Source organism: Onychostruthus taczanowskii, unplaced genomic scaffold (assembly GCF_017590055.1).
Source record: "Onychostruthus taczanowskii isolate IOZ18803 unplaced genomic scaffold, ASM1759005v1 scaffold71, whole genome shotgun sequence".
Classification (NCBI taxonomy): Eukaryota; Metazoa; Chordata; class Aves; order Passeriformes; family Passeridae; genus Onychostruthus; species Onychostruthus taczanowskii.
Genome location: NW_024504898.1, coordinates 3,450,795 through 3,476,541, shown reverse-complemented (window position 1 = coordinate 3,476,541; position 25,747 = coordinate 3,450,795). Strand labels below are relative to the sequence as shown.

The window sequence follows — 25,747 nt, the reverse complement described above, 5'->3', positions numbered from 1 at the left end:
CCACTACTGACAACAGCGGCCCTAGGAACAACTGCATAAACAAGGTGCACCTAATCACTACAATTATCCTGTTATCTGGACTTGCTCAAGTTGACTGTAGCTCACAAAATCTCTCTGGCAATGCACCTGCTATTGGTGGAGCAGCTTGGTCAAAAGCTGTACATTGCAGAAACACTTTGTAGCAGAGCTGTTTCAATGTTCATCCCATATCCGACATGCATTACCACGAAAAAACACATCCTGGTTCTTAATGTGGCAGAACTTTTATTTAGAGGGAAATTATAACTTTTGCATTTACATGGCACCAATTATATACAGTACACTTTCCATGATAAGAATTATGATGCTGTTCACAGAAAGGTATCAAATTTGAGATAAATAACGCATAAGCTAAAATATACAAACCAGGGGTGGAGGTGAAACTATTGGCCATTTTTAATTATCTATAGAAGAATTTCAAGGAATAATGTTTATTCAATGTTCAAAAACTTTTAACAAACTTCTAGTAAAGTTAATTGAAATATTTATAATACTATTCCGTCGTTGCACAGTATTTCCAATATACAATCAAGAAGATGCACAGAACACAACACTTAATATGAAAAAAAACCTATTGCACCCACAATTTAAAGGTTTCATTGCCTTTTGGATGCTGCACTACCATATTTATATAAACATTTACAACACTTCAGTAAACACAAAGGTTCTAAATGTAGTGCAGCATTATGGGGGGCCATTTTCAGCTCTTAAAATAAATGTTCAATGCCCATATACTGTGCCATTTATTTTAAGCTGATGGATTAAGCTGTAATCCTTAAGTCCTACTGTGAGTAGCACACACACTTTCCCCATGTTCAGAAGATTACCATCCCTCTGACTATATAGTCTTTATTCTGAAACCTAAACTGTCCTTGGCTTCATTGTCATTTTGGCATTTTGCCTCAGTGCTTTTAACAACTATTCCTTATATTACTTTTCAATGGCCTGTTAAGTAGTCCTGTGTAGAATCCGAAGCAAAAGAATCTGCATCTTCATTATCAGAGTCGTCACTGCTGTCATCAGCCGCCGGCTCTCCCGTCAGCGCTATGCGGGCATAGTCATCAGTGTCTATGGACTTGCAGAAGTGAATGGCATACTTCAGCTTTTCCTCCAGGACCTGCTTACAGGAATACCTGGGCAGCTTCAGCAGAAAGAAGCATGTGTATGACTCAGGAAGGAAGTGGTCTGGAGGATTGTATTTATCCAATACCTGTTAACAAAAAAAAGAAAAAAAGCACGTTATTTTTGATTTCTGTTCACTGTCCAAAACACAAATCAGTATCGAAATAATAACTGCAAATTTTTTTAGCACCTTGTTAAAGCACGTTATTTTTGATTTCTGTTCACTGTCCAAAACACAAATCAGTATCGAAACAATAATTTGCACCTTGTTATATTTTTGATTCCTTGTTCTATTTTTGATTCTGATGCTGAAGTTTCTTAACAGAACCATGAAGAGGCCAAATCCATTTTCCCTCCACTAAATCAATAAATAAAACCATTTATAAACCCCAATAAATAAAAACAGACATTTATGAGCTGCTTTGATTATGAATATGTGGTTGGGAGCAGTCTAAAAAAGATGCTATTACTTCAGATGGTACCAAAAAATGATTTGAAGATTGTGTGGTTTTAATTTAGCTGAAATTATTAACTGAACCAAATGAAATGCTAAATAAATGCTAGCAAAAACAATTGCCTGAGAGTGGAAAACTATCAAAATTCACAGAAACCAATGGCTGGGAAATTAAAGGATATCCACTTGTCCAAGTCAAGAGACAAGAATAGTTCTGTGCATTATATAACTGTCACAGGCATTATTCAACTGTTGCACCGCTGCATCTACAATGTAAAACTGCAGAACAGTTTAATGAAACCAGGCCTTTGTTATGTCATGCTGCAACTTCTCCACTACCAGCTTTTTAAGATGCCCCCAACTTTCCCAAACCCACACAATAACAATACCTGAATAACAAAGTCCCTCCCCCTGAAGTCTGCAATAGTCCTGGGCAGCCTTGTTCTGCCCCACACAAAACGCAGGAAGAGAGATCGCTCTGTGTTGGAGAAGGACTCCATCACTTCCCAGAACCACTGGATCAAGGAAGCAGTTGGCTCAATGCCTTTGTAAGTTGCTACAGATTTCAGGAGATGAAGTGGGATATCTGGGCTTCCACATACCTGAAAAATGAAATACAGTGATAGGCTACACAAGTCCGATCAAATCAATTACAGGTGATTTGTTCCCTCCCTTCCTTTAAAATATTTAATCAGCTTTTACACTAACAAAGTGAGCATTCAGATCTTTGAGATGCCATGCATAGTCTCCTAGTACAATATTACAAAATATACATCTTCCCATGAGGTGACAGTAATGAACTTTTTCATACTCCTGAATTTAGGACAAGTATCTCCAATTTACTTTCTAGATCACTGGAATGAAATCACTGGCATGTGAGGTTTTTTTGGTTCTGCTTGTTTGTTTCTTCCTGAAATAATTATAATGAATTATATGACTGTTCAGCTATGTCAAAATAATTTTAGTAGCACCAAGAGGGCAATTAAACATTTTCTGGTCTTCCCTTGAACTGATGTTTTCAACCACACAGCAATCATTAAATGCTGTAAACAGCATTTAATGTGGGTTTTGTATTAGTAAAGCAAATGAATGAATAATTTCACTCCAAGTTAATCTGACAGAAGTAACAAAGCAGAAATTGATACCATAGTTTCCAGTTCATATCCTGTAAAGAGTGAAAGTAGAGGAACGGGAACAACACGGGCCATCCCCTCACGAACTGCTGCAACTTGCTCATCAAATTCATGAAGCCTGTAAATAAAGATTTTCAAAGTTTCTGTGAATGTAATTTCTAGCAATTATTTATAGCAATTACTGTGTTACCAAAACAATTTAAACCATTCTCCTCAAATGTCCAGATATGTACCAAAGAACATTAACAAGCATTTTTTTACAAGATACTTGATATACTACACCAATTCCTATTGCACAGCAAGCTCAACGTGGAGGAGATATCTCCCAATGTTTTAGATATTTTATTTCCAGCATTATTCATGTGCTATGCTGGGCAACAACAAAACAATATCCCATTTGGAAACAATATGCTCTTGGAAAAAGAGTGGCTGCATCTTGAAACTCTAACTTCAAACATTCTCCATACAAAACAGATATTAGAGTTTAAAAAAAAGAGGGTCTGAACTAAAATAGGATGTCTGACAGCAGGTGGTTGTTTTTTTTAAGACAGGCACAGATAAGTAACAATTTTCTACTTCTGATGCCACACACAATTTGTGTTTGGCTCATTTTTTTCCCCTGTCAAATAATTTCCGAGATGTTTTACAGAGCCCTCCAGAGCAGAGACATCTCTTACAAGGGCTGTCTTCAGGCTAGTCATCACCAAAATAAACAAAGATGCCAGGACAAGTTTGGTCTGTTGCATCCGCTTTGCAACATGGATTCTATTCAGGTGCTAGTTTTCCCTCTCAAGGGCTTCATATAGTTAAAAAACTTGATACTTAACCTTTAAATATTTCTCCACAAGGCCTTTTAACTGTAAAATGCTTTAGAAATGCTCATGTCCTCTGAGGACCGGCAGAATTGGCAAGAGAGCAAAGACATTTCTTCAAAGGAGTATCAGCTCCAAATGAAACCTCTCTCTTTACTGTCAGAAACAGATCTAAGTATTGGTTCATAACCACTTACAGTGGGGAAAAAAAAGAAAAATTAAGGCTGTAATTCATAATTGTTGGCAGACACTGGAACTACAAACTAATAAGCAAGTATATAAGACTGTAATGATACAGTCTTGCTCAAGCACTCTCTAAAGAAGAGGAATATGGTGGATTGAATAAAACAAGCCTGAGCCAGTTTCTTATCTAAATTACCTAAATTTACATATTTCAGTAGGCACTAGGCCCACTGCTTCAGAGACAAGATGCTTATGATTGTTTCTGAGATTTACTCATCTAGATTAGCTACCTGGCCACATAAGCAACCAAAGGCCAATCTTCTCAAACACTGAGCAGTTATTTCCCACTGATTTCTGTGGGGTGCTCAGCTTGTGGCTCCCAGGGGTGTGCATCAGTGTCTCCCACCCAAGGAATGAACATTTTGGTTTGTACATTCCAACTTGGCGCAAGAATTCAGCTGATACTGCTCTGGACTGCAGCTGATGATATGCAAAGGTACGAGTGCAGCAGTACTAGATCTAAGCTCTCTTCACAAAGAGCTTACTGATCAAGCCTCTTACTTTAGCCCACAGGAAGAATTAGATGCCTAGGACATTACTCCATCATTAAAACTGACTGCCAAAACTGCTCGGTCAGGACAAATCTAGAGGCACACCTGTCATTTATTAAGATTCTTCTCCTTGAATACAATAAGTGAAATCAGAAAATCAACACTGTAATCACATGAAAATATTAATATACTTGTATATAACAGGCTAAAGTAGCATACTGTTTAAAAGCTGATACATATTTCTAAAAATAAAATGCATATTCATATCTGTAATTGTAATGATTTATTCAACAAACCTGTAGTTTATAGCCAGCCTCACATATTCTGCTCTGTTATCCAGTGTAATATGGGTGTACTTGGAACTCAGCTGAATATCTTGACCACTTGCATTAGGCACAGTGAATGGGAGGCTCATAGCTTCAAATTCTTCTGAAGTAGCTTCATTGTCTCGAATGTACATAAGCCCAGGAATAAAATCTTTATCAACCTTTGAAAGTAAGACACCCGAGTTAAAGCCAGTTTACTAGCACTGTATAACAGCATCTCTTGCATGCCAAAAGCAGTGCATCATGTGTCACCTACCAAAAGCTTTGACCAATGTCTGACCACAATTCATCTAACTTGAATTCAAAGCCATAAAGTGGTCTAGTACTTTACAGAAAGCTTCATTATGTTGGATGTGGGAGACTGCACCTATTCTAGATGCCAATCTTTTTGGAGGACATTTGCCAAGAAACTGTATCATATAAGAAAAGGGATTTAAAGCTTGAAAGCATAATCATCCCTACCAGCACTGGATTTGGTACAAAAGGAATCCCCTCAGTGACAAGTAAATGACTCAGTGCTTTTATAGGAAGTACATTTCTCCATGACAGTATTTGAGAAGGAACTTTTCTTCATAAAGAAGACTTAAGTTTTACGTCGCATTCACTGAGCCTGGTAAACAGAAATTGAAAGCTTGTGAAATTCAGTATGTGAGCACAAACTAGGGACAGTCTGAGCTTTCTTTTACTTCAAAACAGTGCAAGCACATACCCTCAAATCAGTTATCGCATCTGGGTACAGCAGACAGTAACAGCTACTGGGAAGTAGGAACTGAACCACAAAGACTGTCTAGTCAAACCCATAGCAAGATTTGAGAACACTCTAGAATTCAAACAGATTATTTAACTACTCTTGAACAACTTAAATTTATGGTTTTAACAGTCAGTACAAATCATCCTATCATCCTTCTGTAGTGGCTCAAAATATAAAAGGCCAATCAAAATACAAGGACATAAAAAGCAGGGAAACCAATCACTTGAGAAATTTATGCCAGAGTCTGCTTGTCTTCTCTAAGTCACATCCCACCCAGGAACTTCCTTCTCACCTCACTGAGATCAGCAATTGTTAGGTTCATTCCTGCAAGCTGTTTCCACACTGGCTCAGCCAGGTTGAGGCTCAGGGGGCTGCCAGTCCGGATGGCAATGCCCAAAAGTACACCTGTAAGTTTAAATATAGTCCATTGCTTTAGTTAGATTCCCAGTATTCTGACTACACATAAAGCACACAGAATGCCACAAAGCTGCTAAGAAATTACCAAGAAAGCGAAACATGTTCATATGCAGGAGTGACTTGGCAGCAGGATTTAACAGGAAACAATCTCTGTTTGCTCCAGATTCATCTCTTCCATTTGGCGTCACAATTAACAGAGGGGTCAGCCCATTCTGAAGTTCTTCACACATTTCTGCTATTGATTCACTATAACCTCCACCACAATCATCCACAGATTCACCTTGGAGAAGAAAAAAGACTCAAAATTAAATATTCTTAAAAAAAATAACTGAAGTATTGAAATAAACTGTATTTCCTCTCTGGAGATAATTGAGTAAACAAAAGTTTATTAAAAGCTGCAGTGTTGTATCCCTTCATATGAAAACCCTAGAAGTCTGTCTCTGTATTTGGATGCTTCCAGTTCATTGCCAAACATGTAATTTAGATTATATGACATATCACAATGCCAAAAATACTATTTTAACAGAGTTCAAAAAATATTTTGTGCCGTATGCTAATCACAATAAAATACAACAGAAATAGAAAAGGAATAGTATTGCTTTTATAGGTATGTTTTATTTGGCCCATACACAATAGACAAAATGGCTCTTCAATCTAAAATATTTTTTATTAAAAATCAGAGTGATAGGTGAATTGTAAAAACTACACTACCAGTAAAACTAGCTAGCCAGGATTATTTGCCAATTCAGACAGCTGAAAAACTAGGTTTATGTTTTGCAGAAGATTTGTTGTAAGCAGAAGAGCTGCTCAAGAACCTGAAGAGAATTACAGACATGCTTCCATTAATCTTGAGGGGTTTTATAAAATCATTTTGAGAAGTTTTTTTACTTCCCAGCATTTTAAGCATCTTCTTCTGCCCACACACATATGCTGTTTTTCTGGATCTCTTCCCTCCTTCCTTCAGGTTCTCCAAAAGAGTAAATCCCAAGAAAACTGTAAAGTGCAAAGGAGGAAGGTGTGGAGTGTTGAGAATTTCCTTACCAACAAACTTGACTTTCCAAACACGATGAGGAAGCAGAAGGCTGTCAGGGCTAAAGGAGCTCATTTTCGCACACATCTGCCCAAACACCGACTTTGTACCATCAGGTCCAGCCAGTCCTCCTTTACTCCTGGAACGTTTTACCTATTGAGTAAGCACATTATAAAAGTCACTGAAAGATGTATTTCAGCTGGCATCACTGTGCAGATAAATAAGGAATTTTCAGTTCCCCCAACCACCAACACCTTATCTTCAATTTCCAAGCGTTCTTTGTTCATCTGTCATCAATCAGCACTATATCTGTTCAGCTTTAAAGGAAAATGGAAAGACAGAAGGATAGCAAAGATGAAGTCTGATGATAAAGACCTCTCTTGTTTCTAAAGAAGCAGCTCATGACTTGGCTAATTAAGTTTTTCTGATTTCAGTCCATTTAGTTAATTCATCCTATCTCTACTCACAGATTCAATTGACAAATCTGGGTAAGTTTTCACACATGAGACAGATTAGAGGCTGTGTTGTTGGCCAGAAAACTGAATGTGTTATTCTTATATTCATTAATAGTAATGACTAAATATGCATCTATGATGCTTACTAGGAGCCTCTAAAAGAGAGTAAATACTACCAAAATACATCTGTATATAGATACACAAATAATATTTTCTTAGGCACCTACAGAAAAAGTGTATTTCAGTGTTTGATGAACATCCCTAAGATTGGCATGCAAGTGAATTCCCATGGATTTTGTGCAAGAGATGCACACAAAGAGGGTAAGAACACAAAAAGTGTTTCACCAGTATAGAGAGAAAAGAAATGGAAAGTGAACAGAGAGCTGAAGAAACATAAGGCTTTTTTTCCCCGCTGCCTGGTGTTCTGCAATTTATCTTCTCAACCTGTCCTGACTGCAAATGGACTCCTACGTGCACACAGACCATCAGTATCTGTGAGACCATTCATTCAGAAATAGCTGAAACTTATCCCACTATATTTAGTCACACTACAAGCTGCAGTGTATCTTCAAAATCCAGTTGTTCTCATGCTGGCTATTTCTGATGGCTCTGGATGAAACAACCAGATTTCTTTCAGGTTTTAGTAAAAGCCTGATACACCCAGATCCTCCTCATATGTAAGATGCTCTCTGTCAACACAAGCTGGTTTTAATTCAATGGATTTCTGTGAAATTTGTACACCCAAGAAGTTTTAACTTTAAAAACTTTTTATTAATCTTAACCAGCTTGAAAAATACATCCCATGAAGCTCTCTTCAACCCAGAAGAATTCTCTCCCAGAAGCTGGGAGAAATCTAGTACACAAAGCCATGCACTCAGACACTAACAAAAAAGGTTTACAAAAAGATGACAGTTTCTGGGTTGGAATCAGCTAAGAAAGAGAAATATACGTTAAGACAGATCTGTGAAGGAAACACAATGCAAAGCTGTCACAGAATCACCAGAAGAGGCAAAAGCATCACTGTAATAATTCTAAAAGCACAGAGTTCTCACTTGCATCCTGAGTTTCAGTTTTCTATGCTCAAACTCGTTTCTGGGTTGGAATCAGCTAAGAAAGAGAAATATACGTTAAGACAGATCTGTGAAGGAAACACAATTCAAAGATGTTACAAAATCACCAGAAGAGGTAAAAAAGTATCACTGTAATAATTCTAAAAGCACACAGTTCTCACTTGCACCCTGAGTTTCAGCTTTCTATGCTCAAACTTAAATGCTACAGAATAAATAAGAGTATAAAAACATGAAGAGTAGAAAAAAGACAATTCTACACAAGCAGACAAAAAAAACCTTGGTCTGATCAGTGTAGGAAAATGAAGGCACAAAATGTCGCGAAATGAATGTTCACAAACGTACACACAAAAAGAACAAACCATTAATTCATTCATATGCTGTGCCTACTTTAAGATCAGACCATTTTTACTTATCATGTTAGTGAGATTCCTATAACCCACATTTAGTAAGAAGTCCTTGTAAGGAGGAATAAACTAGTTTTAAAGTGATACTTCATACATCCATACGTATCACATTCCTCCCTTCAGAGTAAAGAACATTAAACCAGGAGATTCTTTGCTATATTACATTTATGAAAGTAGACATTCTCCTTAATAACTGAAATCTGCATCCTTTTGAGAAGGGAGAAATTCCTTTTCACTGCTGTGCAAAGACATGTTTTAACACAGCATTATGAAAGTATCTGCTTGGAGGTCAGAACATACTGTCCATTTGACACTGCATGAACTACTCCACAACTTAAACACTAGGAAAATCTGATCTGCAAGTAAGAGGGTCAGTAAGTAAACCTGAGCACTGCAACCCTGTCTACTCATTTAACTGTTAGCTCACTTCTGGCTTTGTTTTTGACCATTTATATTACACCTTTCCAGAACAGGGCCCGGGTGCTATTTCGAAACATTTTACTTCATGACTATTCCCAAAATGTACTATGGATAAACCTGCATGAAATTTGGTTTCTTCTGCCCTATGCAGTCCTCCAACAGCATCCCATACTGCCTCTGTACATCCAAGCTTGCCTTCATGCTACAGCTCAAAGCATAAAATACCTACACTCCATTTTATGCTATAGAAACACCAGGGTGGCACACAGCTGAGTTACAGTACAGCCACCACATTGTTTCTCACATACCCTGAGCAGAAAAACTACAGAAGACCACCATGCCCCACCATTACAAGGCTCCCAACAGAAAAGAGCCAGGGCCAAGAAGTATGTAAGGTGAATATCATCTACCCCAAAGAAACCTGGTCCCTGTAACACTGGACCCCAGGATAAGGGAGTGTTGCTTTGCTTGTGTTTACACTACTGTTATGTTCAGTTCTGGTACTTCCAAAGAAGCAACTAAACAGCAAGGGACGCTGAGGAAGTATTGTAAAAGACAAGTCAATACCTGGAAAACAAGTTTAAATTAAAAACTCATCTGTTTTTTGGTTTTTTTTACACCAAGGAAGATGAAGTGAAATGACTGCACCACATAATCAATAAACTGCAAGAAGAGTCTTCTGAAAGCCAAGGGGTCTTAAAGCTCAGCTGCACTTTAACTTACAACTGCAAGGAAGATTTAACACTGACATTTAGCTTTTTTTGAGAAGCAAAGCAGCCTTGAACCTTCAATTAAAGGATCAAACAGTTTCAGAATCCACATTTTCATTCTGAGCAAAAGCTAACTCAAGAAACTGTAAGCCATATTAAGCCATATTTGGTACTGTGTAATCAGGGCACATTACAAACATGACCTTTTTTAGTCTTCATTTGCCTAAACTGACAGAGTTAGTTACAGCAGTGTTTTATTTCCCCTAGAAGCTATGAGGAAGGGAAGCTGCCAATGCTCTTCTAGGGTTCAAGACAGATTTAAATAATAAACTGAAATACAAGGGAAAGCCTATCTCAATTAATGAAGGAGGACACTAGGAAACAGTTACAGGCTGTACTGTAACTCACAACCTACTCATCACTAGTTTCCTGCTTAAAATACCAGCAATATTTATTGGACTTTCTGAATTCACACACTTATAAAGTAATTAAAAAATCTCTGCTCTATTCAGCTTCCCAAATAACACCGTTAGACTCAATAAGTAAAAACCTAGTGATTCTATGATTCTAATAAACTAGAACAACACAGTCACAGAACATTAGCACAAGAAATTTAACATGTCCACAGAAAATTGTAAAGAAGTAGAAAGAGGGTCCAGCCAAAACAGGATGTATTTCTGTTCACTAACAAAAAATAACAAGTTTAAGTTTTCACATTTTCTACACTCTAACCTCACAAATGGTAATGGCTTTGCATATTAAGGGAAAAAAAAAAAAGAAAAAAGAACCCACCACAGCAGGAAAGAAATGCATGCAGACTCTAAGACCAGGCTGCAGTCCATTTAAATGAAAACAGTGTTTTACTATTCTGTGTTGCACAAGTATCTATGGAAAAAAGGCATATCTGGCCTAAGGCACAACATTACATTTTCAAACATCAATGATAAAGAAAAAAGCCTTTTTGTATCAAAGACTTCTGCAATCAATATGACTACATGTGATGACCACCAAAGGACAAGAGTTTATCATCCTGAATTTTAATTATATTCAAGAGCTTTCTTTTTTTGCCTTTTTTTTTCCTTACCCTTCATTTTTTTCTCTTTTTTTACCCTTCATTCAGCTGAGCATTTGGAAAGGTAAGAAGAGTATTAGAATCACTACTCTCTTAAACTATCTAACGTAGTGAGCTCTGAAAAGGCAGTCCTTTATCAAGCAGGACATACTTTGTTTCTTAAGGAGTCTAAATCATTCACTTAACATTTCAACAAGTGTCCCCTCTTCCCAAACAATTGCAGTATGGATAAAGACATGCTGAAAATAATATAAGCAGCCCTAAAATTGCAGTCACTGCTTTATTGCTGGATTCTCTGATAAAAATTCAACTCTTAAGTATTCAGATCCCAAACAGCTGAAACAAAGAAAGGGCTTTGAGCAACACAGCACTGTGGGCTAAACAATCAGAGTGAATCAGAAATTCAGCTGAAGATACCTGTATCCTGTTGAGCTCCACAACTGGCCCATGCTGACGGTCTCTCACCATAGTAGCTTGCACAACTTTTCTGAAAGCTGCCTCCTTAAAAAAAAAAACAAACAACAAACAGATAATGGCAAAACTGAAATCAAGTAAAAACCCTGCACATATTTTGCAGATTAACACGTAGTTCAATCCAGGAAATAAAAAATTCATATTCACCAGAATATGAAGGTGCAAGATGTAAGTCAATGATCATGTTATTTGTGCTAATCTGTTTTGTGTCTAAAACAGTGGAGATACTAAAAAAGTACAGAAGAAAGTCCCATCTGTATCACTTAAAACCATGGCTTGAAAGGTTGCACTTCACCCAGATACAATTATTAAGCAACCAATGTATTGCTGAGTACAAGTATAAAATATTTTATACCAGAAAAATAACTATATAGAGGATAATTAACATAGACAATGACAATCAATAGAGCCAAAGATGAGATCATCTTGCTATGGAAAGCAATAAATAAACAACAAATAATTTTTTTTTAAAAAGCAAATTCAAGTATCCGAGGGTCCCACACTAAGTATTTGAATATAATTTTACAGTCAATTTCAAGCAAGATTAAGAAGATTTTGAAGTCTTTAGAGTCTCTGAAGGTAAGCCTGAGTTAAATGCCTAGATATGAATATGGCATCACAACCTCTGATGCCTCGTGAATGCTTCTGATGTATTTATGCCTGATATCCCACTTTATCTTATAGCTGAAGCCTTTCTGTAACTATTCTGCAGACTCAAGGAAATCAGGCTGAATGTGCCTCCTGCACATACATTCTTATATGGAGCATTACATATGTAAGGACTCAGAATTAATAGCATTAACAAATGAAAGCCTCATGAACAGAACAGCAAGGATTTCTTTTCTAGTTTAGGTTTTGATGACTCCCTTGGTCTGTAAAGTATGTACACAGCTTGGCTGTTCTACTATACAATTCCATTGGAGTCTAGAGAAACAGACCCTGAGACAACAGATACTAAGTTGTCGAGTTACAGGCCATGTGTCTTATCTAAGGACGCAGAGCAGCACTGCAGGGGGAAACTTAATCAGGTCTCTTTTCAAAGATACCTCCGAGCAGATTGTCTGTTTGTATAATGTTTTCTTTTTCAGTTACTGTGACAGTGAGAAAATTCAGACCCAAACCTGATGATTATATTGAAGGCAAACCATGTTTTTATGGCTTATCATATTTGAAGTTTTGAGTAAGTGTTGCAGCTTTGAAGCATTACAGTTACCTACGTTTTCTCATGCCTGACTTAACTACTAAAACCCCCTTTTCACTACCACTTGAGTTTGAATTCCTAGGTATTCTATTTTCACTTTTAGCTCAGTCTAAAAAAATATCTGCACAGAGCTTTGGATTAACTAGTGTATCATCTGACCTTGGTAGCTGAAATACAAACAGGTATGAATTGATCATTGTCTACTATCTTACATTTTTTCCAGAAGCATTCAGCTTAATACTCTAGAAGCATTCAGCTATACTACAAACTGAAGATTTACAGCATAAAGTTATTTTCAAGATCAACACACAAAAGCACTATGATGAAGAACTGAGAAAAACACTGTAGAGAGAACACAAAGAAAGAAGTTTGCATCTTCAGATTGCAAATATCTGATACACAACTTACAGAAAAAATTGAGATATACAGCTCTTTTTTCTTCAGAAACTGCTTAAACAGGACTTCTCTGTTATGCTTACAAATCTCTCCTTTGGAAAAAGTTTGATACAATACCTTTCCCTGTGATATCAGTATTCCCCGTAACGTGTCAAACCCAACTGAGGGTCCCTGACCAGTTTCATCAAGTCTTCCTTCAAGATCAAACATTGGAATGCAAGGACAGAAGAGTTCTGAAATGTGATGCAGGAGCAGAAGCCTGTTTCTTAATGAAATGATGGGAATTTCCTGCAGATGATTGTACTCCATAGGAACCTACGATAAGGCAATGACATCCAAATGTAAACTATAATTATTATACATTTTATTGTATTCAACAGAACAACAATCTTTAGATTTGTAGGTAAACTTGTATTAGAAATTCAGATATTTGCTTATTCACACTGTCAAAACTTCATACATGGAGTTCAGATGTTTATAAAAGAAACTAATAGTATCAATCTAAACTGAACCAAGTATTATATCAGGGCTAGAATACAAGTGCTGTTCCGTATCTTACAATTTATCCATTTTACATCCTGTCATCAGTACTTCCAGACATAGCTGAAATCCAGAATATTCAAAAAACCAAGTCTTCTCAATATAAAGCAAGCAACAAAGAACTCCCTTGGAAGGCATAACATTTTCATAGCTGCAAGGCAGAACTAAATTCCTGCCAATTTTCAAACTGAGTTACTGTTGCACATTTGGATTAAAAACTGAATGAAGAGGCTTTTTCAGGTCAGAAAAATGGAATCCTTTGGAAATAAATACAGAAGTAAAACAAAGCTGAAGTCAAACCAAAGCACACTGAGCTTATGCAGGGATTTGGAAAGGAAATACATCTACTGAAAGGTCAGCAATAAAAACACTAAGTATGCTTAAAATCTGAATTCAATAAGCCAAAATCATTACCTGTGTAGGCAGCTTGCCAGCATTAGCAGGTTTACTGGTTGACCAAGCCAAAGTATGTGCTGAGCCACAGGCTACTCTGTTGATCTTTTTACCCTGAAGTGCTGCAACCAGGCGTGGTCTTTGGATGGCATTAGTTGTTCCATCTCCAAGCTGCCCTTCATCATTATCTCCCCATGTATACACTTCCCCTAAACCAATAAAAATAATTTCTTATCCCGAGACTAATATACAACCTTTTATCAATTATTTGACCAGATAAGACCTTGGGCTGTAAACAAGATTTCTGTGACTGATGGCCATCCTGAAATCCACTAGCTAGTGCAGATAAATCTTGATTGACACAGTCAGGCCCACAGTCTCTACAGAGCAGCTGCATAAGATGCATTTCTTTCCTCATAGTTTGTATACCTGAAAGGTTCTGCCCCAGAATAGGAGGAGATTGTAGAGCACCATACTCTACAGAACATCAGGAACAGCCTGTATTTGACAGTTTCATAGCAAAAGCAAAGCCAATATGAAAAAAAATTAAAAGGCTTAATATTTTGTGTAAGACAAAAATCCTATAATAAGTTCCATTACTAGACAAGATACTAAAATAGGCGCTTGCTGTTGGCGAGATAATTGGGAAATACTTCAAAAGTAACAGCCTCATTCCTGAGCATTTATTTTCTGCAGCTATATTCATTACTCACATTCATTTTCAGCTTGTATATTTCACTAGCACCTATAAAACACTAAATTATTGTGCAGACTTGTTAATTGTGGGAGTGAATCTCCTACAAAGGACATTCACAATCTAAACCTGCTATGCAACAAGCAATATTGCTTGGGTAGTGCTTCATTTGATCAGTTAAACACTTGAACAAACTCACAGGACGCTGCAAAAAGGAAAAAAAAAGGCCAAGTCCACTCAATGCTACTTCTTGACCATTCTGTAATCACCTTTAGAACTCTGTGCTTTTCTTTGATCAGTGCTTATGCAACTTGAATTCTTTAATTTTAATTAATTTAGTTTTATGTGATCACTTTAATGTCACGCTTGCTGCTCAAGAAATATGCAACACCTGCAAATACAAAATACGTCCATGCACACAGAGAACCAGCATTTTTAGCGAGGACAACCTACCAAGAGTTGACTAAAAGATAAAGTTTCAATTTTTTCAAATTCAGTGCTAAGAACTAAGTAAATTATATGATTTTTATACCATCTTCAGTGCAGCAAACACAGTGCAAAGACCCTGTAGCAATTGCAATGACTTTCTTTCCTTGCAGTCCCTGCACTTGTCGTGGTCTTCTAACATGGTCATCAGATCCATGGCCTAAGCGATGATAATCTCCCTTGCCCCTGCACAGAGAAATAAACATATAAAAACTGAGTCATTTAACTGTGGAAAAAAATGTAATGACAGGCTATGTCTGACATTTGACCTGTAGATGTACTTCTTAAATCCAATACCAAAATATTCTCCAAACATTCAACATGCATCATCACTACTTTGGACAGATTCTTACAGCTCCAATACAATGTTTCTGCTTAATCTGAGTAGTTCCTTTTATCACTTTTCCAGAGGATGGTCTTTATTTTTAACTCTTAAAGGAATCAAGTATTAGAAGCATTTATCTGCAAAAACAGTATTTACTGTTCTCAGAGACTGGAACTTCATACAATTTAAGGCTACCTAAATGTAACATAAACGAGGTAGCTGAGGGAAGTTGGGAAGATATTTTCCTAAGTCTTTTTAAACATTTCAGTCTAGCAGTTTAAACTACAAAATTTTGAATGGTGTAAAGAAGATTAAAACAATGATTTCTAAAATCAAATGCTCAGACTGCAGCCACAAGCTAGACACAGTTTTGATAACAGATGAGAATGTTATTTATGTTATCAGTTTCATGCCCGGCATGACACTTCATAATGACTTCTTGGAAATTCTGCATCTTGCAGTGGTCAGTGTCTGGAATGACAACCCTGTGCTTAGTTTTCCAAGAAAAAATACTTGGATTTTTCATTCACAGCACTAGAAAATGCTCCCCAGAGTGGGAGATTTTATTACTAATCAAGACTCAGGAACTCAAAAAATTTTTGAAAGAGAAGATCAAAACAGTGAGGGAAGCATAACACTGATATCTGTTACAGACGAGGTGACATCTAACACAGTCAAAATAACAAACACAGAACACTTACCATGTATACACAGCTCCAGACTTGGTAAGTGCCACAGAAAATTGTGATCCACATTCTACTTTAACCACTCCAAGACCTGTAAGGGAATCAATCTAGAAAAATAATACCAAATGAAAATTAAATGAGTTAATTAAGGAGGCCATAGACTCAACTGTCTTAAGTAAAATATAAAAAGCTACTGTATGCCTATATGTATATTTATAAGCTATTTTTACATTATGTTACACCATGCTGGAAACATCTGGAAACAGAATGATACTTGGATACCTGTATTCAAGTAATTAAGTGTGATTCTGGGTTTAGGATCTAAAATCCCCTGTGCATAGGTATACACAGTGACAAACACATTTCTCAAACACAAGCAACATTCACCTTCATAACAAATGCTGGAACTCAAATTTAATGGCTATGTGGATTTCATCCATAATGTGAAGAACTTCCAAGTCAACCATGTATTCACAGAAAGGGTTTAATATAAAGTAATATTACTTTCCAATTAATTGATACCCCTTTCTGGACTGACATTATGACTGTGGTAAATTTATTAACACGAGGAAACATGAAAATTTCTTGGCAAAACCTAATGTTTTGACTAGAACCAAAATTAAAATTAGAAGTATTATTTGCATCAGCAATGTTTTCCACAGAAAAACCTTCAACTGCAACTTTAACAGTCAGCACAAAGCTTAAAGGCCTGTTATTGTAACCTACAAAGTTCACTCTTAACAACCACCAGAAGAATCCTGATGTTCCAGGATGGATGAAAGTTTGCACATCTTGACAAATCTGTCTTCAGCATTCTCCACCAACATCATAGTTTCTAAAGCGATAAAAAAACTACACAGAAATACCTTCATTGGTACTTTACAGCCATCACTGCCTCCTCTCCCAAGTTTTCCATAATCTCCATCACCCCAGGACCAGACTGTATCATCATCAGTGAGGCACAGGGTCTGTGCATCTCCACTGCCACAGGCTATATCAATCACACGGTAACCCTGGAGAGCTTCCACCTGGAATGAAATCAGACATTTTTGTTTACCTTAAAATACTCAGTTATTTAGTTTCACAAAAGATGACAAACTCAGCTTAGAGAGGTGATGACTGGAACTACAAGTCTGAAACAGCACAGGAACAAGGAAATAAAGGCAACTCTAAGAGCTTTGCTCTTTTCAAACAGAAAAATGAAAACTAACTACATGTTTTAAATACAGGATTTATTATTTCTTAATTGGTGAACTAGTTGAATTTTTTTTACCTCAATGTCAGAGAGAACAATGCAAAACACCTAATATATCAAAGACTATATTCTGTTGAAATAATTTCAGGCACTTTGGGCTTGTACTGCATACAACATGTGAAAAAAAAAAATCTTATTTTTGTAATCTTTTACTAGTTTACAATTTTTGGGCACCTGCATAATAATCTGAATTTAGTCGACATCTTTTGAAATGATGCCACCTAGTGAAGCAGTAGGGGATCTGAAATCACAAAGTAAAAGGTTGGTACCCACATACATCACATCCTTCCTATCCTTGCCACTACTTGAAATAGATTCCAGGTGGCACAATCCATCATTCCAAGCAGCACCAAACTTCACATATTTCTTTGAATTTTCTTTAAATCTCTAAAACAAATTCCTTGTAAACTGTTTGGTGACCACTAGCAAAGTTCTGCAGCTCTTTCATTTTATCCTTTCAATCACAGCAGCTTGTTCATTTCTTACAAATACATGCCACTGTTCTGCCCTTTCATTCTTTGTATGCAGAAATGCAAAAATTTATAAATCAGAAGATATTAACTGGACTAAGACTTGAGTGCTCCAAAGGTTTCTTACCAGTTTAGGTTTTAGTTGGTCCTCACTATCTCCATGGCCAAGGCGTCCGTATCGTCCCTTTCCCCACGTGAAAAGGTCTCCTGCAGCTGTAATACAAGCGCTGTGTGCTCCCCCAGCAGCAATGTCAACCACTTCTATGCCTCTGAGAGACTCAATCACACGAGGCCGATCACAAGGGCTGAAAAGAAAACATCTGTCTGGACAAAACTTCTGGGATAGACCACTCACATTCACCAGTGTATGGAGAGTCCCCTCTTAAAATGAGAATGAGGGCACCTAAAATCACTGAGTATTTGCTTTGCTCCAGTTTAATATCCTAAGGATTTCTTTTTGACTAGAAAAATTCATTAATATAAAGAAACTATGATTAGTATCCGTTAATAATTTTTTTTAAATAACATTTTCAAGTGTTACTTGCCTTCGGTTTCCATGACCAAGTTTGCCATCTTCTGCTTCACCCCAAGAATAAACTTCTCCTTCAAAAGACAATGCCAAACAGTGCTTTCCTCCTGAGTTCACTGCAACTTTCTTTATAAACACGTGTTGAATAGATTCCAGTAAAGTTGGAGTAGAAACTGATTCTGTTCCTCCAATTCCAAGCCTACCACCTGCTCCATATCCAGTGGCATACAGCTTTAAAGTAAAGAACGAAAGTTAGTTTTATTTGTCTCATGCAGAACATTCCCTAGAAATGAATTCTAGAGCAAAATTCTTAATGTATGTATGTCAGAATGCAGTTCAAAGAAAGTCTAAAAAAACTTTCTTACAGGCTTCTTATTTTCTCTCTTTTGGAAGATAAGGAAATATTTTGAAATATTTCACAAAAAAAAACTTTGGAAAATGTGGCTACATTCAAGTCAATAAGAACTCTGACTTAATGGATTTAGTTGAAATATTAAAGCTTATTTTGTAAAACTATCAAGGGACCATAGCTTTGTTTGACAGCATTACAAAATCATCTATTGCCTGTAGCTCTCCTTCTAAGCAGCACTATTCTAGTTTTTCTTCTTTCTCTCTTCTGTAGAATATGCACACCCTAAACACAGCTGCTTCTTTCCCTTCCAGCCCATAAATAGTTTTAATTACTGTTTTTCACTCTTTTTGTCTCTCTGAAAATAATTTCTTTCAACAGAATGATGTCAAGAAATGCCACTAATCTGCTCTTAACCCTCCTGTGAATTATTAACAAGGATGATACTGACCCCAAGGAATCATTACAGTACCTCACTAAATCAATGTAACTGTTACACAAAGCTATAGCTAAAACTCTCTATCACATCCTTAATAGCTGCCATCTGTATAAAAATGAAAGCTTTGCAAATTCATGAACTGATTTTTTTTTGTCCTACACCTTACACTAAACTTCTGCTCTGAGATTCCTTTTCACCCAGGATTTCAGCACCAGGAAATCAGATCCTGCAGTATCTAACTTACATTTAGCCATCTGTGAACAATCTCACATTACACCTCTCCCCCAGTTGATAGAAATAATCACCGCTGTTTTAGGGAACTCTGTGAGCATGCTGCTTGTATCCAACCTTGTTTGACAAAATCTGATCACATTTTTGAATTGAGAACTCAAACACATTTCTTGTTTCAATCATATAATGCAATAGTAACTGCAGTCCTAGAAAACACTGGTAGAGTTGGTACAGTTTAGATTTAAAAAAAAAAAAAAGTTACTACTATCAATAAAAATGAACCCTGTACTATGCACACTATTTTTCATTTAGCCAAACCCATTCTGACTGAGGGTGAAATATTTCAAGACAGTCAAATAAGCAATCATTTGTTATATCCTTACTTTCCCATCAGCAGTCACTGCAAACAGAGTTTGTTCACCACCAATTAATTGCACTGGTCTAAGGGTTGCAAGAGCTTCACATGGAGTTGGGACTTTGACCTTTGCTCCTTCAATTCCACCAAGCTGTCCTCTGTGATTATGACCCCAACCATAAATAGTTCCACTGCCTCCAGCTGAAAGTGTCCAATCATCAGGTCGTCTGCAGGAAATGCAAAACAAAATCTTACATAAGCTTTTTAAAAGTCACAAAAATAGCAGTTAATCATTGTACCACAATAGTATCACAATACCAAACCAATAATAGTTGAAAGAAATTACCTATTCATCCACTGGACAAGCTGCTCATCCTGTTCTCTCTTAAAGACATCATGGCACTCATGAAGAACATCCATATTTTCATTATCTGCCATTAATTCTCGGATTTTCTTTGCCACCTGTGAAATATTTTGCATTAAACATTATTCATGTTATTGATTACTCCTATCACAGTTGGCATAAAATAACTCCAACTCATTGTATCTTTTTACATGAGACACTCTCACATGTTCCATTAACCATCTGAAGTATTCCTGCAGTACCTCATCAAGGAAAAGGCGAGGCAAGGGTGTCCTTTTATCAAGAGCCACAGCAACCCTGGATGCCATGCAGTATCTCCTGAACCAGGCCCATTTGTGTGTCTCTGCACAGCAAGGGAGTGTGTCCAGCTCCAGATCGCAAGCAAGAGCCACAAGCACCTTCATACAATCAAAAAAACACTTTTAGAGAGGTATGCAAAAAAAAATGCAATAAAAATCAGTAAGCGTTTGATGGAGATGAACAGCTCATAGGCCAGTAGGGCCTGAACAGTCTCAAAGACTTTAATAGTCTTAAAGTCACTAAGAGCCATCTTCATGGATGGGGTAACATCAAGTGAAACCCCACTATCTCACATGGTTAAGGTATCTAATTTCCTCTTTCAATCCAAAAATTTTCATAATCTCCCTGTGAAAGCATTCCCAGATTAATTACCTTTTCCACATTAAATCCCATGTGCTTAACATTTTACCTTCCCTTTCTAAACTAAGTCTCCTTTCTACAATTCAATGAATTTTCAATTGATTTTCCGTTTGACTCAATTTAAAATCAGTGTTTCAGATTAATATTGTGAACAATATCTTACTTCCTCCTTCTATAAACTTAAGATTTTTTTTCTCTTAAGATAGGTACACCCTCTTAGTTTCACTTTTACACTATAAAGGAGGCTTTTTCACCTTTTATCCTTCTTTCTCTTTAGAATTCCTCAACTTGTTAATTTTCACTTTGAAGTACAGGGTCCATTTAAGACATTTTCATTTTCTCCAACTGGATGTAAAAAACCCTTCAGAGTACTAAACTAACTAAATAGAAATGTGCAACATTCCTATTAGGAAAACTCAAAATCACCAAAAAGCGTGCTTACAAGATATTTTCCTGAGTTTCTCTACCTAGCTAAGTCTTCTTTATTTTTCATTTGTGTATTTGATTCTCCTTTTAGAAGCAGGATTCTGGTTTTGTCAGTAAACGTTACTGATATAGGACTAAGTGAGCTTAGCACATCTCAAAAAAATCCCACAACTATTTTAATGTGTTCTTTACTGATTGTCCTGCATTACCTTAAAGAAAGGGCTGTGGAGTAACTGTTTGCCACCTCTCACAATGGGGTCTTCATAGTCAAACTGTCGCTGCAAAGCTTCTGGAAGACCTTTAACCAAAGCAGCTAAAGCACTCCCTGTAAAACTCTAGAGACACCACACAACTAGAAAGTTAGTCATAGTGCATGCATTACAGGAAGTACATTATTTAGATGACTGTGACAAAACAGAAATGACTTCCCAACCTACAACTAGCTGTGCAAAATACCATTTCCATCCACTTGTTAAAAAAAAAATATATTCCTACCCCTTTTTGGCAATTCAGAAAGTGCACCTGTTAAGTCTTGGAATTAGCCATTTTTTCTTTTCTAAACTGGAATACTTTTTACAGACTTGCAGACCTGTGCAAGAAGGCTATTCATTTGCCCATTTCCTATTTTGCCATGGACACAAAAAATGCTGTACATCAGGGCTAGCACTTGAATCTTAATGTGAAGAGGAGAGCACCATTGCCTTCTCACCAAAGCTCGTGTTTCTCCCTCATTGTCCCCTAGGATCCGGTTGATGTTAATGGACTGGCCAAACTCGGTGGTGAGCAGCTTCCGCAGTCTCTGCAGGGCCCACATCCTGTGGCCAGCAGCTAAGGAAAAGTAAGCACACAAAGAACATAATTACTTAAAACAATCACCATAACTTCAAAAAAACAGACCTCATTTCAAGGCTATACTCACCTAAGGCGCTCAGTTGAGCACAAGCTGCAAGGGAAGCTGCCAAGCGAGGAACTATGCTCCTGTTGGAAGCAAAATTTAAGCGGAAATCCAACAAACACGTAACCAAATCCATGGAGGGACATGAAAGAATGCAACGATCTGAGAGAAGGTCTTTAGGGCCTGCAAGAAACAAAAAGGAACAACAGGAAAAAAAGCTGGGGAAGGTTTGTCCTCGCACTGAAATAAGAACAGAACATAGGCAGGACTGATTTGACCCAAAACAGCACTCTAGAGGACTAGTCTGCATGTGTTATCTATTCTACTTCCCTTTGAAGAGACAGGAAGAACGATGTACTTTCATGACTTAATTTACATAATTTTAAAACAGCTGGATTTTAAAAAATTTCAGATGACTTGTGGCCCAGAAGTATCCTCTCTTCACTGATGAAGTGGCAAACTAGAGTGACTACAAAATATTTTTCTTTCTTGTCTATGTACAAGTGCACCTCTCAGGACTCAGCTGAAAATGCTTCCTAAGTATGAATGAAAATGTTTTGTTAGTATAAATGTAAATGAACTATTGAACTTTGGCATGTAAATACCATGCAGTTAAGTGCAGTGTAAAAAGCAAACAATAAAATCTACTCTTACCCTCCTGTAAATGCTGTATGTGATCCCTTACCTGCAGCTGGCATGATAGGATAAACTGTGAATCGCCATCCCCATCCATTCACAGACCCATCACTGATGAACTTCCACTTCAACTCATCCCCTGGAATTCGCAGCTCACTAGACCAATCTGACCACTCACGACCTGTTAGAGCAGGCAAGACAAACATACTCAGCTACACTGTCTGAGCCATACATAGCCACTCATCCATAGCAACTGGTTAAAAATTGTAATTATCACACAAAGGTATTCTAGAAAAACAGCTATGTAAATGAATATAAATGTAAAGTACAATAATATAACGTAAAGTATATGAATAGCAAAGTACATAATGTAAAGAAGAAATGTAAAGTACATAAAGTACATGAATATAAATGTAAAGATGTTACATTAAGACTTAACTTTTTAAGACTTGGTTTTGAACTTAAGTTAGAACTGCTAGCAGATAGCCTAGTACCACAAGCAGGAGACAACTACAAGAGCTTAATAAAATCCCTTGTCCTATTTTCAAATTATCTTTCACATTACAAAAATATAAAATAACCTGTACATTAAATAAAGCTTTACAGCTTCCAACCAGGAACCCACCAGAAATATCTCAGTAATGAAACACCTTTGAGGAAAAATGGGGCAACATGAAAAGCCTACATTATGACTGCACAGGAAGTAGCTACTGAGACCCTTGCACACAATGTAGTGTATGGGCAGGCTCAACAAAAATTTGATGAGATTAAAAATATTCCTCCAAAACCTACTAGAAATTAATAGTGACTAAAAATTAAATCAGAGATACCAGGGCAGGCTCAACAAAAATTTGATGAGATTAAAAATATTCCTCCAAAAATGACTAAAAATTAAATCAGATACCGAGATTAAAAATGTGAAGAATTCATGTAGTGTCACATAGAAAGGCCAGAGCAGGAAACAGAAAGAAAGAGCACCAAGCTATTATTTTGGTCATTTGACAGCAGAGGAGCATTTGTCTTGACTGTATGAAAGCAGAAATTTCTCTAAGTACTACCTGAAGAAGGAAAAAGCTAGAAAAATAAGCATCCCTTTCCAATTTGTTAAAATACACTTTGATTATGTAGAAATTCACATATTTTGGCAGGGGTGCTAAACACTAAATTTTTTACTCCATCCGTTCTTTGGAAGAACTGGACTACCTAACGTGCACTTCCCAGAGATTCTCCATATCCAAAGACACAAGATCAATCTTCGTATCCACATCCTGCAAAACTTTCTAGTTCAAAAGACAGTATCAATTTATAGAGGTTTTCCTCTCTTTGATTGGCCTATCCCTAACAAGAAGCCGGTCAGAAGCAGTGGCACACTTCACTCAGCAGTTAGGAGCGCATCCCACAGGGCACTTTTGGAAAGCCCTCTCCCCGCACCTGATCGGACGGACACAATCCTGTTGACGCCATCCATTATGGTGAGTGGATCGTGACGCCGCTCGGTGGAGCACTGCCGGTCAAACTCCACCCTCAGCCCCTCAGCTCCTGAACAGAACAAAGAGTTCACACACTTCTACAGCAATCGACATCACAGACAAATAAAGGATTCCAGAAACCCACATGAAATCAAACAGTTGTTTGGAAGCCATAGTGCCCATTAATAAAAATAACTTCTTTTGATTTAATGACATTATTTGCCTGTACTTTCTTCTTGTTGCAAGGCTTAAATCACAGCAAGCTCATGTGAATGGGGCTAGCAGACAAAAGACCATACCAGAACATTCAAAACTAAAGTTGCAAAAGACAAAAAATGCCTATTTACAGTTAAGATAGCTCACTGTTACCTGTAGCATTTGGTAAGTACTAGGTAAATTACTGAAGGAAGCACTAAATGAAAAGACAGCATTAAAACAAAGAAGTATTTCCCTTGCTCAAGACTACAAGTTGAGTTTTCAGCTACTAAACCTGAAAAAAGACTCAGTCCTTCTCAGCTCAGCAATGATATGCAACTGGAATCACACCCAGTGAACCCAGGAATACACATTGTACAGAACTGAGACTTTCATTAGCATGTAAGAAATCAGCTTCAATAAATACTTTTTTATAGCAACAGGACACATAACATGGCTTTAAAATTTCAATATGTATTCTTTTAAGCTAAGGAACAACTTAATGGAGGCAGGCTTATAATTAATTGAATCTTAGCAACATAACTCAGAATTCTGTACCGGGTATTTTAACTGTGCCACTAGAAGATGTATCATCAGTATACGGATGGCTGCTCTCTACCACAACTGGCTGTGAAGAGAGGCGACCACTCTGTGAATCAGTTGCTACGTCTTCTAGTTCTGTGACACAAAGCTCCAACAACATATCAGCAACCTAAGAAAAGAAAAATACACATTTTGCAAACTGTATGTTTGATTAACCCAATAAATCTAAGCAAATGACCATTCTTCCCAAATTTAAAATAAACCAGTTGGGTTTGGAAACCTGATTCAAAATCATCATATTAACTCAAAAATACTATTTTTGGTAGTGTTAGAGCTAGAAAAACTTCTAAAACTAAAGGCCAAAAAACTTCAGTTTTCAGTAAGTAAATGGCAACACAAATAATTGCTTTCCCTTACATAAAAAGCAAACTATTAAATCTAAGCTATAGAGCATACACCAGCATGGAAAGGTATAAATATTTCACTAGTATGAAATATTGAAAAACCCTGTTTAGGGAGGAAATGACAAAGGCACTAATCTTAAAAGAGTTTCTAATAAAAATTACGGCTCCAAAATACAAAAACCCCACACAAACCCAAAGACGTTCAGTTACTCACTATTAATGATAAAAAAACCCCAGAATTAATGTATAAGTGCACATACAGCATGTATGTAATTTGACTTGGAAAACTCAAACCCAAAATAAATACACATAGCTAATCACCACAAATTGGGCAGGGGGAATAACACTTTTTAAAATCTTTAAAAAAAAAATGTATTGTTACT

General features: G+C 36.9%; 1 protein-coding gene across 2 annotated transcripts in view; it reads right to left on the bottom strand.

Moving 5' to 3' along the window:
- Positions 1 to 247: 247 nt before the first annotated feature.
- HERC2 (HECT and RLD domain containing E3 ubiquitin protein ligase 2) overlaps positions 248 to 25,747 on the bottom strand; it is a 103,000-nt gene continuing 77,500 nt past the window's right edge. For both annotated transcript variants that reach the window (XM_041422113.1, XM_041422114.1), the window contains exons 70-93: positions 24,976 to 25,129; positions 24,185 to 24,292; positions 22,803 to 22,934; positions 22,142 to 22,300; positions 21,932 to 22,050; positions 21,432 to 21,557; positions 20,379 to 20,534; positions 20,119 to 20,234; positions 19,801 to 19,999; positions 18,415 to 18,629; positions 17,997 to 18,174; positions 17,011 to 17,172; positions 16,160 to 16,251; positions 15,180 to 15,319; positions 13,975 to 14,162; positions 13,138 to 13,335; positions 11,367 to 11,450; positions 6,830 to 6,971; positions 5,874 to 6,068; positions 5,664 to 5,776; positions 4,591 to 4,781; positions 2,761 to 2,866; positions 2,005 to 2,217; positions 248 to 1,249 (exon numbers count right to left, since the gene is read on the bottom strand). In XM_041422113.1, coding sequence (XP_041278047.1) covers positions 977 to 1,249; positions 2,005 to 2,217; positions 2,761 to 2,866; positions 4,591 to 4,781; positions 5,664 to 5,776; positions 5,874 to 6,068; positions 6,830 to 6,971; positions 11,367 to 11,450; positions 13,138 to 13,335; positions 13,975 to 14,162; positions 15,180 to 15,319; positions 16,160 to 16,251; positions 17,011 to 17,172; positions 17,997 to 18,174; positions 18,415 to 18,629; positions 19,801 to 19,999; positions 20,119 to 20,234; positions 20,379 to 20,534; positions 21,432 to 21,557; positions 21,932 to 22,050; positions 22,142 to 22,300; positions 22,803 to 22,934; positions 24,185 to 24,292; positions 24,976 to 25,129 — 3,759 coding nt within the window. In that variant the 3' untranslated portion in view covers positions 248 to 976. The remainder of the gene's footprint in view (positions 1,250 to 2,004; positions 2,218 to 2,760; positions 2,867 to 4,590; positions 4,782 to 5,663; positions 5,777 to 5,873; positions 6,069 to 6,829; positions 6,972 to 11,366; positions 11,451 to 13,137; positions 13,336 to 13,974; positions 14,163 to 15,179; positions 15,320 to 16,159; positions 16,252 to 17,010; positions 17,173 to 17,996; positions 18,175 to 18,414; positions 18,630 to 19,800; positions 20,000 to 20,118; positions 20,235 to 20,378; positions 20,535 to 21,431; positions 21,558 to 21,931; positions 22,051 to 22,141; positions 22,301 to 22,802; positions 22,935 to 24,184; positions 24,293 to 24,975; positions 25,130 to 25,747) is intronic.